We start from the raw sequence: 17,192 nt of genomic DNA on the forward strand, positions 1-17,192 counted from the left end.
GTAAATTTTTACCTATTGAGAAAAAATTAGTATTATATGTAGAGCTAGTCATGTAGCAGAGTTGATTCCCACCTTCTAGAAACAATCACTACTACAATATGTGGAGTAAAGTCAACCAATCATGGGTCCTTTCTTTAATGTAAGGAGACTTAGAATTTAGTCCTGGACTCTCACTATAATCATACTACTCTGAACAAATCACATATCATCTCAAAAGCCCAATTTCTTGAGCTATAAATTACTATAAAGTATGAAGTTGGACTACATGAACTCTAGGAAACTTGCTAGTTCTAAATATGCTGTTTACCAATTTATTATATTTAATATTTACTAAACAAAGTGAAAGAGTATTTTAAAAATATAGCTTATTTATTTTCAAAATCATCATTAAGAATAAATTCTTTCTGCACAACACCTCCCTCATATTTATCACTTAAAATTTTAAATATGAGATTCATTTTGGTTAAAAGCAGATTTTCATGTTTCTCTATTGTCTGAAGTACAACTATATTTTAAATGAATCTACGTCTATGGGCTGCAGGGAGAGGGTCAATGGACCAGAGCTTGATAAAAACTTGAATAACTGAAAGCAAAGGATTATCATTCAGCTAAAAGCAAAGCAGATGAACATGCAGTGTCCTCTCAATTGTTAATTATTATCAAAAACAAAGTTTAACTTGAACATCATGAGAGAACAGTGTTCCAGTGGACCAACAAGAAGATATAATAATAATGACATCTAAGAAATTTCTTTAAGAAAAATGAATTATTTACCTGTAATGGACCCAATATGGAGCTTGTTGTATACATAAAAAAGAGACGAAGATAACTTAGAACGTTTGCAAATGCAAAAAGCCCTTCTGCCACCAGAGTAGGATGGAATGCGTCCCAGTCCTTCCGATCAGCAAAATCATGAAACTAAAGTTAGGAAGAAAAAGCCAAAGGTAAATAGCTCCCTCAACTTAGGAAAATAAAAGTAAATATTCTGACTATTGAAAGAAAACTAATAATTATATATCTTTTAGGGGCTCTCCTTTTATGTTTTATAAAGTCCTCTTCTTCTAATACAAATAACATTATTTTAAATAAAAGATCTTTACATATGTGAGGCAATATCACTTACTCTATATAAAGAGGTTTTCTTAGAAATTCTTAGGTTTTGGGGCGCCTGGGTGGCTCAGTGGGTTAAAGCCTCTGCCTTCGGCTCAGGTCATGATCCCAGGGTCCTGGGATCGAGCCCCACATCGGGCTCTCTGCTCAGTGGCGAGCCTGCTTCTTCCTCTCTCTATCTCTCTGCCTGCCTCTCTGCCTACTTGTGATCTCTGTCTGTCAAATAAAAAATAAAATCTTAAAAAAAAAAAAAAGAAATCTTGGGTTTTAAAAATTAAATAATTTTTTAAAAAGTCAAACTTTTTATGAATGAAATGTTTACTGGTTTTCCTTAAATTTTACAACATAAACTTTAAGTATTAAGTAAAATTTAAGTATGTTTTCCTTAGTTAATTAGCTATCATATTAAATTAACCTAGCCCTTTAACTCAGGTTTCTAGAATGAACCCTAGAAGTTCTTCCCCCTTCTAAATACCAAGAAAGAGAGTGTATCATTATACCCAGACATAGAGTGGCCACATGTTCCAGTTGCCTGGTTAGTCCCAAATTATATTCCAGTTTTCCTGGCATAATGATTAATGCCCCCTTTCACTCTCAAAGTGTCCCCACTTCTAGAACTAAAGAGACCAGTGTAAGATACCAATGACTCTCAGCCATTTATCTATGTTATGACCAATTTTTATTTTCTTAGTAATTTCACAACTCAAGTCACTGAAAATGCCTAACAAACATGTTCCATACTACTGATCATTTAAAGGAATAGAGTTTTTTTTAAATAAAGTAAAATGATATAAGATAACCGGTTTTTCTTCTATAAAGTAGTTAAAAAAACAGAAAATATATCTCTCAGTTCTTTGACTGTGATGCCTTAGAAGAATTCTAAACCCAAGGCTTAAACAAAGATAGTTAACATAAAATCTATTACCTTTTCTGGGCTTGGAAGAGCTTATATCTTCATAAAATTATAAGATGTGTATAAAACTAAATTTTTGTCAAATGCTAACTTTTAAAAATAGAAGCATCAGAAATTATCACATTTATATCACCTTTTAAGCTATAGAAGATACTAATCATGATTCTGAATGAGGTAAAACACTACAGAGTAAATTCTTAAAGATAAACTTTTTTCTAGCAGGTATAAAGATAACTAACACTTATTAATTTCAGTAACTTTGTGTTCTCATTTTAAGTATATATACACATTAATGAGGTATATGAACCTAGCTCAGATATAAGGAATTGGCATTTGGTAGAAAGAAAATGCCTAGACAGACCTGGATTTAAATCCAGTCTTGGTTTCTTACTGTGTGGTCTTGGATAAGTTACTTAATATCTCTGAGCTTCGTTTTCCTTATTTGCAAAATGGGGATAAGGACATCTGTCTCATAGAGTCCCTGTGAGGATAAAATGAGATAAAGTATAGCAAGTATCAACCATGGTGCCTGGCATATAATAGGTAACCAACATTAAAAGGTAATTAACATCCTTCAAACTATTGGAAGGGAGGAAACAATGCAGACTATTCCCTTACACTGGGATAGGTTTAAAATGAAAACACATCAGATATAGATTTGGGGCAATGTAACTCTGAGTTATACAGCTACATATCTCAGGCTTTTCCTAAACAAACTTCACTTGTGTCTGCAATTAACATAGCTAATAGTCACCTTGTTGTGAGCAACCACTTTGAGGGCAAAAGTTGCCAAATAAAGTGAATTCATGACAAAACTGAGTTGATTACGGGATTCTTCCAAAAAGTCTTCTAACCCTTCATACCAGAGTCTTTTAATGTCTGACCAAATCATCCCTAAAAAAAGGAAGAAAAAAAAATTAAATAATGCTCTTACTTTAATAATAAACTGAAAAATACTTTAAAACTCAGGATATTAAATAAATAACACTCATATCAGCTTAGCTTCATTTAGAAGAAAAAATAACTTTTTAGTAAAAAGTTCTCAAAATTTGAAAGAAAATAACTGTAAGTTTTATATGATAATATCTTTCTCAGAGAGGTATTTTAATAAATGTGAAACAAGCATAAGAAAACAAATAAATTGATGCTAAACACACACACACTCACACACACACAGACACACACCACAAAGACTCAGTTCCTGATTCTTTTCTTTTCCCTATTATTCACTCCTACAGAGACTTTGGCAGTCTAATCTAATGGCTTTAAATACAATCTATGGGCAGATTTCCAAATTTATCTCTCAAAAACTCAATCTGTATTTATAGAATCAATAACTCTAACCCCCTCTCCTAAATTCAACTTGTATATGAATTTGACTGTTCTACATCCTCAACGGGATATCCTAACATATTCAAACTGAACTTTTTAATCTCTGCCCCAAATTCACTGTACTTAGAACTCTTCCCATCTCAGTTGATAGAAACTTCATCATTCTAGTGGCTTAATCCAAACTTCCTTGAATCATCCTTGACTCTTATTTCTTTTAATTCACATATTCAGTGCAATAACAAATCCTGTTAGCTCTGCTTTCAAAATATATTTAGAACCTAATCCTTGTCACTACCTCTTCAACTTCAAGCCACCATACCATCTAGCCTGGATTACTGAAATACCCTACCTGGTCTCCCCGCTTTTATCCTGGTCTCCTTAAAATGTATTTACAACACAGCAACCACAGCAATCCTTGTAAAAATGCAAGTGAGATTGAAGAGGTAGCTGCCTATGGTTTCCTCTAGGATTTGATGGATTCCTTTCTCACACTTAGGTCATTCAACCATTTTAACTATTGGGACTTCATCAAGATCAAATGCTTTTGCACAGCCAAGGAAACAGTCAACAAAACGAAAAGACAACTGACAGTGGGAGAAGATATTTGCAAATGACGTATCAGATAAAGGGCTAGTATCCAAAATCTGTAAAGAACTTGGCAAACTCAACAGCCAAAGAACAAATAATACAATCAAGAAATGGGCAGAAGACATGAACAAACGTTTCTGCAAAGAAGACATCCAAATGGCCGATAGACACATGAAAAAATGTTCAAAATCTCTTGGCATCGGGGAAATATAAATCAAAACCACAATGAAACACTACCTCACACCAGTCAAAATGGCTAAAATTAAAAAGTCAGGAAATGACATATGTTGGCAAGGATGTGGAGAAAGGGAAACTCTCCTAAACTGTTGGTGGGAATGCAAGCTGGTGCAGCCACTCTGGAAAACAGTATGGAGGTTCCTCAGAAAGTTGAAAATAGAGCTACCTTACGACCCAGCAATTACACTACTTGGTATTTACCCAAAGATACAAATGTAGTGATCTGAAGGGGCACCTGTACCCCAATGTTTATAGCAGCAGTAGCCATAATAGTCAAACTATGGAAAGAGCCCAGATGTCCAACAACAGATGAATATGTAAAAAGATTTGGTATATATATATACAATGGAATATTACTCATCCCTCAAAAAAACTGAACTCTTGCCATTTGCAATGACGTGGATGGAACTAGAGGGTATTATACTAAGTGAAATAAGTCAATCAGAGAACGACAATTATCATATCAGCTCACTGATATGTGGAGTTTAAGAAACAAGACAGAGGATTATAGGGGAAGAGAGGAAAAAAGGAAACAAGATGAAAGCAGAGAGGGAGACAAACCATAAGAGACTCTTAATCATAGGAAATAAACTAAGGGTTGCTGTAGGGGAGTGGGGTGGGGAGATGGGGTAACTGGATGACAGATATTGGGGAGGGCATGTATTGCAATGAGCACTGGATATTATACAAGACTGATGAATCACAAACCTGTACCTCTGAAAACAATAATACATTATATGTTAATTTAAAAAATTGTAGAGAACTGAAATATCTTTAACACAGGATTAGGTTTTGTGGTCCTTCCACTCCATCATCCTAAGTGTATACTTATACCCAGATCTCTTTTCTCTTGCTACTGGGTATATGTTTTATACTGATCCAATAAACCATGTGATTAAAGCATAAAAAAAAAAAGCAAGTGGTACTTCCCTTCTCAAAACTCTGAAGTAACTCCCAGAGGAGAAAGGATTAACTACAGGTCTGAGCTCTTTCTCCACAGGAACACAACCTCATGTTACTGTCTTTTAAAGAGGTTTCCTTGGAAACATACTATGTTAAGAAAAATACGAAATGTCAGCTGTATTCAATACTGTTATAAAAACGATTGGGGAACTACATCTGGACTGGGAGGACTCCAAGTGGATTCACAGACCCTGAAAGTATACATAGCCAAAACTACAAAAAGACATGATGAAACTGATGAATCAGTGAAATCTACTTCTGAAACTAATAATATATGTTAATTAATTGAATTTAAATAAATTTTAAAAAATAATTCATAACGGAAGTATATAATAAATAGTATCATATATATATAACTGAATCGAATTCTGGTTTCTCTATTCTATTGGACTACTGATTTGTCCATTCCCTAACAGTATTTTTTATTACATTAGTGTTATGATAAATATGAGTATTCCAATTTTGCTATTTAAAAAAAATCACGGTCTATATAATTTCCTGGAGTACTCCAAATATGGTAGCTTCTAATACCTAGTAAGTTTCCAGGATGGTGAATCTTTACAATGTCAACTCATCAGCGAACAGGGTGTGCTTCTTTATTGACTTCAACTCTGTGACATTTAAAAAATTTTATCTATAAAGATTTTTTTTTTAGTCTTCTTAATAGATTAAAAAAAAAGATACGTTGAGAAATATAGGCCTTGGCTTCTCTGCGTGATGTCTCTCTTAAGAGTGTGCTTGCAGTGGGAGCTACACTCTTGGGCTTCATGAGACATAGCTGCCGCTAGAATCGAGGCTTTTCTAGCTGGGGGTAGCCCACACCCAGCCATCTGGCCTCATCCCGTACAAGTGAATGTGCCCACAATAGCGCTGGGAAATAGCCACAGACTTTTATAAGAACTGCCAATAAAGATATATTTGGAAGCTGTAATGCTGACATGTTGTACTTCCCTGTCTTGTCCCCTTGTACAAAGCTAGTAAGTAAACCAGGGCCAGGTTCTCACCTGTTGTGTACCGCGAGTGTGAATGTCAGTGAGAACCCAAGATCACTGCTGCTGATTGTGCAGAGTGGGTGCCGCACCTTCCCTTTTATCTCATGTCTCTCAGAGTCAAAAGTAATTTCTTGACCTACAGGGACATGTATCACTTCTGCCCTCTCACATTCTCTACTATCAGTTTTTCCTTCCACTGCTTGTCACACTGGCCTCCTTGCTTCCTTGCTGTCCTCTGAACACACAAGACTCCTGCTTTAGGGCCTAACATCAGCTTCCCTCTGACTGGAAGCTCCTCACTCAGATATCCATTTGATTAACTCCTTTACTGCATATCTTTGCTTACCATCTATTCTGATCATCTTATTTCAAATTGCAAACCTCATGTCCTCCATTCCCAACTCCTTAACTCTGCTTCTATCTTTCTCTTCCCTTAGTACTTAACACTTTTGAACATTGGGTATAGTGTACTTATTATGTCTATTATTAACTGACTTTACTCATCCCATTAGAGGAAACTCTTCAAGAGTAAGAATTTTTGTTTTTATTAACCAATGTCCTAAATGTCCTGGACGATTCCTAATACATAGTGGGTGCTCAAAAAATTTGCTAAATGAATAAATATACTCAAATAAAACCCAAACACACATACAAACAAAAATCCCTTCCCCTTTTTTGGCCATAAATTCCTCCATAGTTAATATATTCCTAGGAGTATCAGAGAATAGTATTATAACCTAGGATAGTTTTATGATAAATTCATTCATAAGATCTTTTTAAGGAAAATATGTAGTAATAAAAAAACAGAGTGCTGCAATATAACATATGGGTGGAGATCACATTGAGCCAGTCAAAAGCATCCTCTGGCTTACCAGTAGGCAGAATAATTCCCCTAGGAAGCACATGAAGCATTCTTGAAAAACTGTTTATAACATCTTAATTATACAGTACCCATATTTTATGTAGAGAACCATTTTTAAATACTTGCAGATCTGACACAGAAAATACTTTTAAAATTTCCACTTAAATGAGCTTCTATTTAAAGTGAATACATAAAAACTATCCAAAAATGTTAAACCAATTATTTTTTTAAACTCAAATGCTATCCACTGAAACATTAAACCAAAAAAGATGCTTCCAGAAATAAGTGTTTTATTTCTGTAAAATGCAGTATTATACCTAAAAGGAACTCTTGACCACAATTACAAAAGGAATTGGAAAAGATTTTTTTTTTTAAAGATTTTATTTATTTATTTGACAGAGAGAGAGAGATCACAAGTAGGCAGAGAGGCAGGCAGAGAGAGGAGGAAGCAGGCTCACTGCTGAGCAGAGAGCCCGATGCGGGGCTCGATCCCAGGACCCTGAGATCATGACCTGAGCCAAAGGCAGAGGCTTAAACCCACTGAGCCACCCAGGCGCCCCGGAAAAGATTTTTGATTAAAAAAAAAGGTAGACATGTGAAAGAACAATGACTACTGTCAGGTGGTTTCCCATCTTCATCTTCTGTGCAACACCCCACAACAAAATGAAAATAATACACTTGACATATTTGATATTTCTGAATTGAATTAAGAGAACAAAATAATTTTAAACTATTATAATTAATGCCTTTGAGTACCAGTCAATGTACTATATTTTAGGGTCTTTTTTGTTGTTATTTTTTTTAGAATTAGTAACCAACACTATAAGCTATAATCCCATCATTTGGGGATTCCTCAAGGCCTGCTTCTACCTTCTCTATTCTCATTTTATACTTTCTCAAGTTTCTCATCCATGCCCATAATTTCATATATAAGTAATATGCAGATTATTCACACATTGCTAACTCAAGCCTGGAATTCCTCTTGAGCTCCAGACCATGATGTCTAATTGTCTTTTAGATATCTTGAAGTCTCTTTAATTTCAACGTATCCAAAAACCATACTCTGGGTCTACCATCTCACAGATCCCCAAACCAAGTACTTTTCCAAAATACCTATACTGCTTAATAAACTCACTCTTCCTCACCTTCTATATACTGTGTATTTCCATATCCTATTGACTTTACTTTGTAAGTATCTCTCAGATCTGTTCCCTTCTTTTTCTTTCATAACAACTCTAACTCCAAGGTACCATCAGCTTTCATCTGTAACAGCCTCCTTCTGGTCTCCCTCTATCCACTCTTGCCACAGCCCTATCCTCCTAACAACCATTCTCTATTGTAGCCAGAATGATCTTTTCAAAAGGCAAATCTGAAATACAAAAACAAAAACAAAAGGCAAATCTGATCACGTCACTCAAATACTTAAAAATTTCAATGGTTTTCCGTTCTTCTTAGCATAAAGTCAAAATTACTTAACATGGCCCCCAAGCCTGTCCATGGTCTAAAGCACCATCCTACATTCTACAGCTTCATCTTGGATTTTGCTTCTCTTGTTCTCTCTGCTCCAGTATTTACTCAGTACCTTCTTTGTACTCAGTACAAACTCCTTCTTGCCATGGTGCCTCTGAATGTAACTTTTATATCAGCCTAGAATACTCCTCTCCTAATTGTCTTAGCTGACTCTTTTTTATTTTTTAGATCTAGCTCATTTATCAGTTCCCCAAGAAAGCCTTTCCAATTTTCCTGACCTGGTAAGATGCCCTTATAATATGCTTGCTCTCCTAGCTCCATGACCTTTACTTAGCAGCACTTAACTCATTTGTGCTTTTTCATTTATCTGTGCAATTCTCAAGTTTTTGCCTTAATTAGGCCATAAGTTCCACGAGTGTTGCACCTTATCTCATTCCTGCCTATGCTTGGACAAAGTAGATATACTAAATTTCAAAAAATGTATTTTTAGGGACAGCTGGGTGGCTCAGTCAGTTAAGCATCTGCCTTCAGCTCAGGTCATGATCCCAGGGTCCTGGGATCGAGCCCCGCAACCGGCCTCCCTGCTCAGCAGGGAGCTTGCTTCTCCCTCTCCCTCTGCCTGCTGCTCCCCCTGCTTGTGCTCCATCTCTCTCTGTCAAATAAATAAATAAAATCTTTATTTTTATATTTTTATACTAGCTATTCTATTATATCCTAACAGTAAAAAATTAAGTAAAAGGATACCACTAATATTCCATGTATTCACTGACACATTGTTTTCATTTTACCTATGTGTTTTTTATAATTTAACCCTACTTTTTCTGGAGAACCAAGGAAAAGAACAAGAAACAAATGTACAGAAGTCAGCCATCATAAGCCAAAAGTCACTGTGTTCACGGCATGAAATAATACATTGAATGAGTACGTGCCTTTAGATAAGCGGGCCAATGATCCCTACATGTTTCCTTAAAGCAAGTTCAGATCTACATATTTAAGGAAGCCCAGAGGGATCTAATTACATTAACAGGCTTAGAAGACATCCTTGGCAAGGTTTATTCAGATCTATTGGTTTCAAAGCAGAAGCTGGAGGCAAAACACCTCCAGGAATTTTACTAGCTTAATGCACATTATGCTCTTCAACTGAAGCAGAATATGTTAGAAAAGTAATCATATTGTGTGTGCATGAGTGTTCAATAATGTCTTTGAAAATAGGGCCATCATGATTAAAAAGAAGTAACTAGTTTTACCATTATTATGAAATTCCATTACAACAGTAATATTTACACTATCCAAAGAGTGTATAACTCTTTGAGTTCAGTAAGTTTCTACTTACTGCTAAGAAATATAAATGTTAATTTGATCCTTATACAGACTCAGGAAACCTGAATCTTAATTATATAACAAATAAAAGATTTTTTTCTCATGACTATTTAAACAATAGGTTACAGATAAATGATATAAAATTTCCTTTATTACTAAGACATATATAACAATCTTTTAGAAGTAGTTTAAATGAATAGAGGGAAAAAGTACTTCTTAGAGATTCCATTCAAAATTTTTTAAACCTATTCAAAAAACAATATAAACAAGTTTCACACTAGAAAGCTTTTATAACAAAGCAATTTGGAATTACACATGATAAGGTATAAATTACTTCCTAAATTAAAATATTAAATTTTAGATTAAAATAGCAGAAATACAGGAGAAGAAAATATTAACAAGAAATTACTTGGGGGGGCGGGAGGTTGGGTGAGCCTGGTGGTGGGTATTATGGAGGGCACATAGTGCATGGAACACTGGTGTGGTACATAAACAATGAATTCTGGTACACTGAAAAGAAATTAAAAAAAAAGAGAAGAAGAAAGTACTTAATTCCCTTTAACCTAGAATTCAGATGTGTGTTATTTTTACTTTATCTACTTAATTTTAAATGTTAATGCACAATGGTTTGAATACTTTTAAAAGTAAAACTCTGATCAAGTTGCTTAAAATGAACTAACTTCCAAATAAAAATTAAAATTCCAAAACATGCACATTTTTTTATAGCTGAAGGAGAACTAAAAGTGAAAATGATACAGTAATTTTCTCAAATTATTTAATAATTAAATCAATAAAGAACATATTGATCAATCAGTGCTTTATACCATAGAAAATACTAAATTTTAGTATCCTTTACCCTACAGCAAATAGCAAAAAGATGGGTGAGAAATGCTGAGTTTAAAAACAAGGCTGAAAAAGGAAACAATCAACAAAACTAAAACGCAACCTATAGAATGGGAGAAGATAATCACAAATGACATATCACACAGACAAAAGGCTAGTATCCAAAATCCATAAAGAACTTAACAAACTCAACAGCCTCCCCCAAAAAATCTAGTCAAGAAACAGGCAGGAAGATATGAACAGACCTTTCTCAAAAGAGGACATACAAATGGCCAACAGACACGTGAAAAAATGGTCAACATCACTCACCATCAGGGATATACAAATCAAAATCACAATGAAGTACTACCTCACACCAGTCAGAATGGCTAAAATTAACAGTATGGAGGTTCCTTAAAAAGTTAAAAATAGAACTACCCTATAACTCAGCAATTGCACTACTAGGTATTTATCTAAAGGATACAAACATAGTGATTCTAAAGGGCACATGTACCCCAATGTTTATAGCAGCAATGTCCACAATAGCCAAAATATGGAAAGAGCCCAGATATCCATCAACAGATGAACAGATAAAGAAGATGTGATATATATAATATATTAAAAATATATATGTATATCTATTTATATATTATATGATATATATAGATAATATATGGATATATAGACATATAGATAATTATATAGCTATCTATAGATGTCATCTATATAATATTATTATATAGATATCTATCATCTATAGATAGCTATATAATTATCTATATATCTATATAATACCTACATATAGATAATATCTATATATAGATATTATAATATCTATATATAGAAATATATGATATAGATAATAGAGCTATCTCGATAATCCATTATATTATATATATATAATCTACATATAATGAAATATTACTCAGCCATCAAAAAGAATGAAACATTGCCATTTGCAATGACATGAATGGAACTAGAGGGTATTATGCTGAATGAAATAAGTTAGTTAGAGAAAGACAAAAACCATATGATTTCAGTCATATGTAGAATTTTTTTTAAAGATTTATTTAGTTATTTGAGAGAGAGTGCAAGCAAGTGTGGAGAGGGGTGGAGGGAGATGGAAAGAGAAAGCTTAGTAGACTTCTTGATGAGCTCAGAGCCCCATGCAGGGCTCGATCTCACAACTCTGAGTTCACAACCCTGAGTTCACAACCTGAGTTGAAACCAAGAGTTAGTCACTTAACCGACTGAGCCACCCAGGGTCCCCTTACTCATGTGGAATTTAAGAAACAAAACAAATGAACATAGAGGAAGGGAAGGAAAAATAAGATAAAAACAGAGAAGGAGGCAAACCATAAGAGACTCTTAACTATAGGAAACAAACTGAGGGTTGCTGGAGGGGAGGTGGGTGGAGGGTAATGGAATAACTGGGTGATGGGCATAAGAAGGTCACTTAATGTAATGAGCACTGGGTGTTAAATGCAACTGATTTATCATTAAATTCTACCCCTGAAACTAATAATACACTATGTATTAACTAAATTGAATTTAAAAACAAAAACAAAACAAGGCTGAAGATACAGAAGGAAATAAAGGAGATGTCATTAAAAGACCATAAATAGACAATGTGATTATATCTCAACTCCCCTCCATCCCCCACAAAAAAGGGCAAGAGTTGTAACAACTGCAGGAGGTCATTTAAAATATTTATCATATAGCATAACACTCATAAAAACTATTTTCAGAAAATAAAGTTTCTTATATTTAAAAACCTGGTAATTTCTAAAAAGATCTGGTTATCATTACAAAGAACTGATTCATATTCAGTGAGTCACCAGGGAATCCTTTAAATCTAAATTCGAATAATGTTTCTATAATAAAGATAAAGATATAACCTCGTAAGTTCAAAGGTTCTTTTTTTAAAAGATTTTATTTATTCATTTTAGAGAGATACAGAGACAGAGATGGAGAGAGAGAGCACAAGCAGGGGGAGAGGCAGAGGGAGAGGGAGAAGCAGACTCCCCAATGAGCTGGGAGCCTGACATGGGGCCCCATCCCAGGACCTGGAGATCATGACCTGAGCCAAAGACAGACACTTAACTATCTGAGCCACCCAGGTGCCCCAGTTCATAGGTCCTTAAAAGGGAAACTAATGTTTTAATAAAACAAAATAGTTAACTCTTCAAATGCAACAAAGTATAATATATATTACATTTCAAAGTACCTAGGAAGATTCATACTCTTATACCAAAAAAAGCATTCATCAGCACAATTTTTCTGTTTTAATGATAATAAACAATTTTAGAGACTGAGAATAAAGAATTTTTCACTTCCAAATAATTAAGTAATATTAAATAAGAGATCTGCTCCCTTACCAAGTTCAGGATCATTTATCATTACAAAAATGTTAGTTAAGTCTTCAATGAACATGAAAGTGTTCAAATTCTTGCTGTGCAAACAGTTTAAAATTATAAAGTGAACGCACATGTTTGTAATGCCAGCAAGTAAGGGAGAACTAAGGGCTATATAAAAGCGGAATCTTTTGAATAAACTTGACACTTACCAATAATCCACAGTATAAGTAGATAGTCTATTCTTTCAAGGGCTGGCCCCATTGTGTTTTTCTTATCCTCATTGTAGACAAGAGAGTAGAGGTTTAGTAACAGCAGGAACGTGAAATACGATGCTCCATGAATAATAAATTTCATAAAAGGAGTGTGAATGATTCTGCCAAACTGAGATTTGGGAGCTATCAAATAACAAAGTGACAAAACTGGCCAAAAGATGCCAACTGTCAAAACTGTCATTATCTTCTTACAGGTGGGCTTACGTCGGTAACCTGACATCTGTCCAAACCAAACAGTGTTCAGGAACTGCTGGCAGTTAGACTGTGAGACAAACTAAAAAGAACACACACATATATACACAAAAATAAATAACTATTAATAACTATTCATTATATTAATAATTAACAATAAATTGCTTATAGATACAATTTGATAATATCATTATTTAACTGATATTCAAAGTATTAATAGTTTAAAATCAATTATATACAATTCACATAACTTTTTGTTTTTTGTTTTTCTTATATGTAATAAAAGAGTGTAGAGGTTGAGAGCATAGACTCTGGAGCCAGATTACCTGGATTCAAATCCAGGCTCTGCCACTTAATAATTGACCTTGAGCAAGTCTTTAAACCACTTTTAGCCTCAAATTTCCCATCTATAAAATGGGGATAATAACAGTCTCTACCCATAAACTTGTTACAAGGATTAAATATAAATATAAAGCTCTTAGAATAGTGCCTGATTTATAGCATGTAGTATTTAAGTATTAATATTAATAGTCTACTTAGTCATTTTGCAAAATTTAATTTATAGAGACTCTCATAATGTTTGTGAAATTTCAAAGTTAACAACCACAAACCAAAGGAAAAAACTTCTTTCTAGAAGAACTACTGATTCCAGTTAGGAGAAACCAAGATAATAGATAGCAAAGCAATCCAAGTCTAAACATCAGATACATTTATGCTCCATGAAAACACTTAGAATTTCTTTAAATGTATTATACTCTCAATCTGCTTAAAACTGAAGTCTGTGTAAGAAAAAAAGAAAATATATTGCCAAATAAGAGGGAAATTCTAGTTCAAGTATAGGAATCAATTTACCAAAATTTACAAAGCTTCTTAGTTTACTAATTTCAGAAGCAGTATTTTCCCAATATAATGCTCAAGTTGTGAAGTATAACTTAAGGATTCTGGTAACTGTGGGTACAATTATGTGATCAGGTTTGAAATTACCAAAGTGATCATAATGTCATTAACATATTAAAAACTAATTGGCCAATCTTCTGTTTTAAAATTATTTATCCTGGGTGCCCAGGTGGCTCAATCTGGTGAGCGTGTGACTATTGATTTTGGCTTAGGTCATGATCTTAAGGTTCTGAGATTGAGCCCCATGTCAGGCTCCCTGCTCAGCATGGAGTCTGCTTCCCTTCTCCCTTTCCCTCTGCCCCTCCCCACTGCTCATGCTCTCTCTCTCCATCTCCCAAATAAATAAATAAAATCTTAAAAAAAAAAAAAGGAATTTCCTATATACTATACTTATTTTTGGCAGTTAAGTCTTACTTAATTCTTCTGCTCAGATTCTAGTGCTCTTAAGGGATCTTAATTTGTCTCTCAAGATGAAATACTGGGGAGAGAAATAGTTTTTCCTCCCATTACCCAGTTTAGTAGCATCCCAAACTTAGTGGTTTCTCCTTTCCCCCAATATCAAAGGACCGACTGCTGTCCTTGCCATCCCTCTATATAATAACAATTTAATTAATAGCCATGTTAAATATGTAATTTGAAGGACAAGATTTCAACTAGAAATGTTTTAGGTCTGTGTTGGTTTTAAACCATGATACAAATTCTTTGCTACTCCTTTCATCAAGAGGTGGGTTATCATGTTTCATACCCTTCAATTCAACAAAACTGTGATTGGTTTAATCAGTAAATTCTGGAAGAAGTGATACCGTGTGACTTCTGAGGATTGGTTTTAAAAGGCTATGCACGTTCCACCTTGTTTGATTAACACCTGATTTTGATGCCATTATCTGTCATATAAAGCATCCTACTACCCAAAGCTACTATGCTGTGAGGAAGCCCAGGCTACATGTAGGCACTCTAGGCAGCCCTCGGAAGTTTCTTAGACCATCTCCTCACAGTCAACCCTCCATGATGACCATGCCCTTCCATGATTCCAGTAGCAACTGCTCAGGAGGCCAACCCTCAATGGATCCACTCAGCCCACTGGAGAGCTCCCTGCTGGTCTTCAGCTGCTGCTCAGACACCAGACATTTGAGTGAAGAAGCCTTCACATGACTGTACCCCCAGTCACCTGAGCTACCTCCAGCTGAGACCCTAGACACAGTGAAGCAAGGACAAATTATCCATGCTTGCTGTGCCCTTTCCTAATTCCTGGCCTACACAATCCAAGAGCAGAATAAAATGATTATGAAATTATTGTAAATGATTATGAAATACTGTTTTATGCCACCGAGTATCAGGAACTGTTATCCAGGACAGATTACCTAAACAAAGTCTACCAACTATTTGGGAAGATATTATCCTCCCCTTTGATCATATCTAGAAATCTAGCTTAAAAAACTACATTTTCATGCATCCTTAAAATTACAGAGTGTTTTCCTTTCAAATAAAAATATTACTACTAATTCTTCTTTCCTTTTCTTGCATCTTCCTTAGAATGGAACATTTGGTTACATCTGTTAGTCCTCAGGGTGATATATATATATCTCAATCATTAGGAAACTGGCTCTTAGTTTTTCCTTCCTTAACCAGGATAATCTCAGGTCTTTCCACCTTTCTTTGGGGTTTCTTTTTCCAATCACTTATATTGGAATTGATTTTGTAACTTGCTATCTCTTTATTCTATCATTTAATAGTATTTCATGTCTATTTTAAGTAATAGAACACGGAAGTAAATAAATTAACCTAAGATGTAGTCAAAATGTGTATTAGAGGACAATTATATCAGGTGTTCTATATTGTTTCTATTTATACACATTAGTGCTATACTTCCTTTTTAAGCATACAGGTATGTTGTTGATTTATAATCTAAAGTTACACTGATCCAAATTCTTGTGTTTAATTTTTTTCTATAAATGTTTTCCCTTTTTTTTTTTTTAAGATTTTATTATTTATTTGACAGAGAGACACAGTGAGAGAGGGAACACAAGCAGGGGGAGTGGGAGAGGGTGAAGCAGGCCTCCTGACAAGCAGGGAGCCCAGTGTGGGGCTTGATCCCAGGACCCTGGGACCATGACCTGAGCCGAAGGCAGACGTATAATCACTGAGCCACCCAGGTACCCCATAGATACTTTATCTTAACCAAGAACCTTAGAGTATTAGAAAAAGTATAGGATTTGAAGCCAGAAATCTGGGTAAGTGATATACTATGTAGGTAATATTAAAATAAACATCTTAAAATTCCTGTACCAATTTCCTCACAAACCATTGGGAGGCTCAAATTTTCAACCAAATAATAAAAAGTTCAGCTCCTAGCACCAGAAATCCTGTATCTTGCCTTCTACCATTATACGTCTCAGGTCACATTTTTATATTAATACAAATCTGATAACCAAGTTTTATTCCAACATCTATATTAATAATAAAAATAATGGGCCTTAGGGGCATCTAGGTGGCTCAGCTGGCTTAATGTCCAACGAGTTCAGTTCAGGTCATGATCTCAGGGTAGGGAGAATGAGCCCTGCGATGGTTGTGGTGTCTCTTTGTCCCTCTCCTTTTGCCCCTTCCCCTGCTTGTGCTCATGCTCTCTCGTGTTCTCTCTCACTAAAATAAATAAATCAAATCTTTTTTAAAAAAATAATGCGTCTTAGAAAAAATACCTTAAAAGTATCATTTACCAATACCTCATACTATCAGCTGGGTATCATTACCTACATACAAACACCTGTGTTTAGTAAATTATCTCAAAAAATGAAATTTAAAATGCATACCTTCCTTCTTCAAGTTCCTGAATCATGTATCGTGTGTGTATATGTGTGTGTGTGTGTG

The 17,192-nt window shown here is 34.7% G+C and overlaps 1 protein-coding gene across 4 annotated transcripts in view; it reads right to left on the reverse strand.

The window, feature by feature from the left end:
- Positions 1–17,192, reverse strand: part of LOC111148061 (transient receptor potential cation channel subfamily C member 1) — a 70,021-nt gene that overhangs the window by 14,942 nt on the left and 37,887 nt on the right. For all 4 annotated transcript variants that reach the window (XM_022504439.1, XM_022504466.1, XM_022504457.1 and 1 more), the window contains 3 exons: positions 13,176–13,512; positions 2,778–2,917; positions 775–918 (listed from right to left, as the gene is read on the reverse strand). In XM_022504439.1, coding sequence (XP_022360147.1) covers positions 775–918; positions 2,778–2,917; positions 13,176–13,512 — 621 coding nt within the window. The remainder of the gene's footprint in view (positions 1–774; positions 919–2,777; positions 2,918–13,175; positions 13,513–17,192) is intronic.

Source organism: Enhydra lutris, unplaced genomic scaffold, assembly GCF_002288905.1.
Source record: "Enhydra lutris kenyoni isolate GAN:26980312 unplaced genomic scaffold, ASM228890v2 scaffoldscaffold2, whole genome shotgun sequence".
NCBI classification, from domain to species: domain Eukaryota; kingdom Metazoa; phylum Chordata; class Mammalia; order Carnivora; family Mustelidae; genus Enhydra; species Enhydra lutris.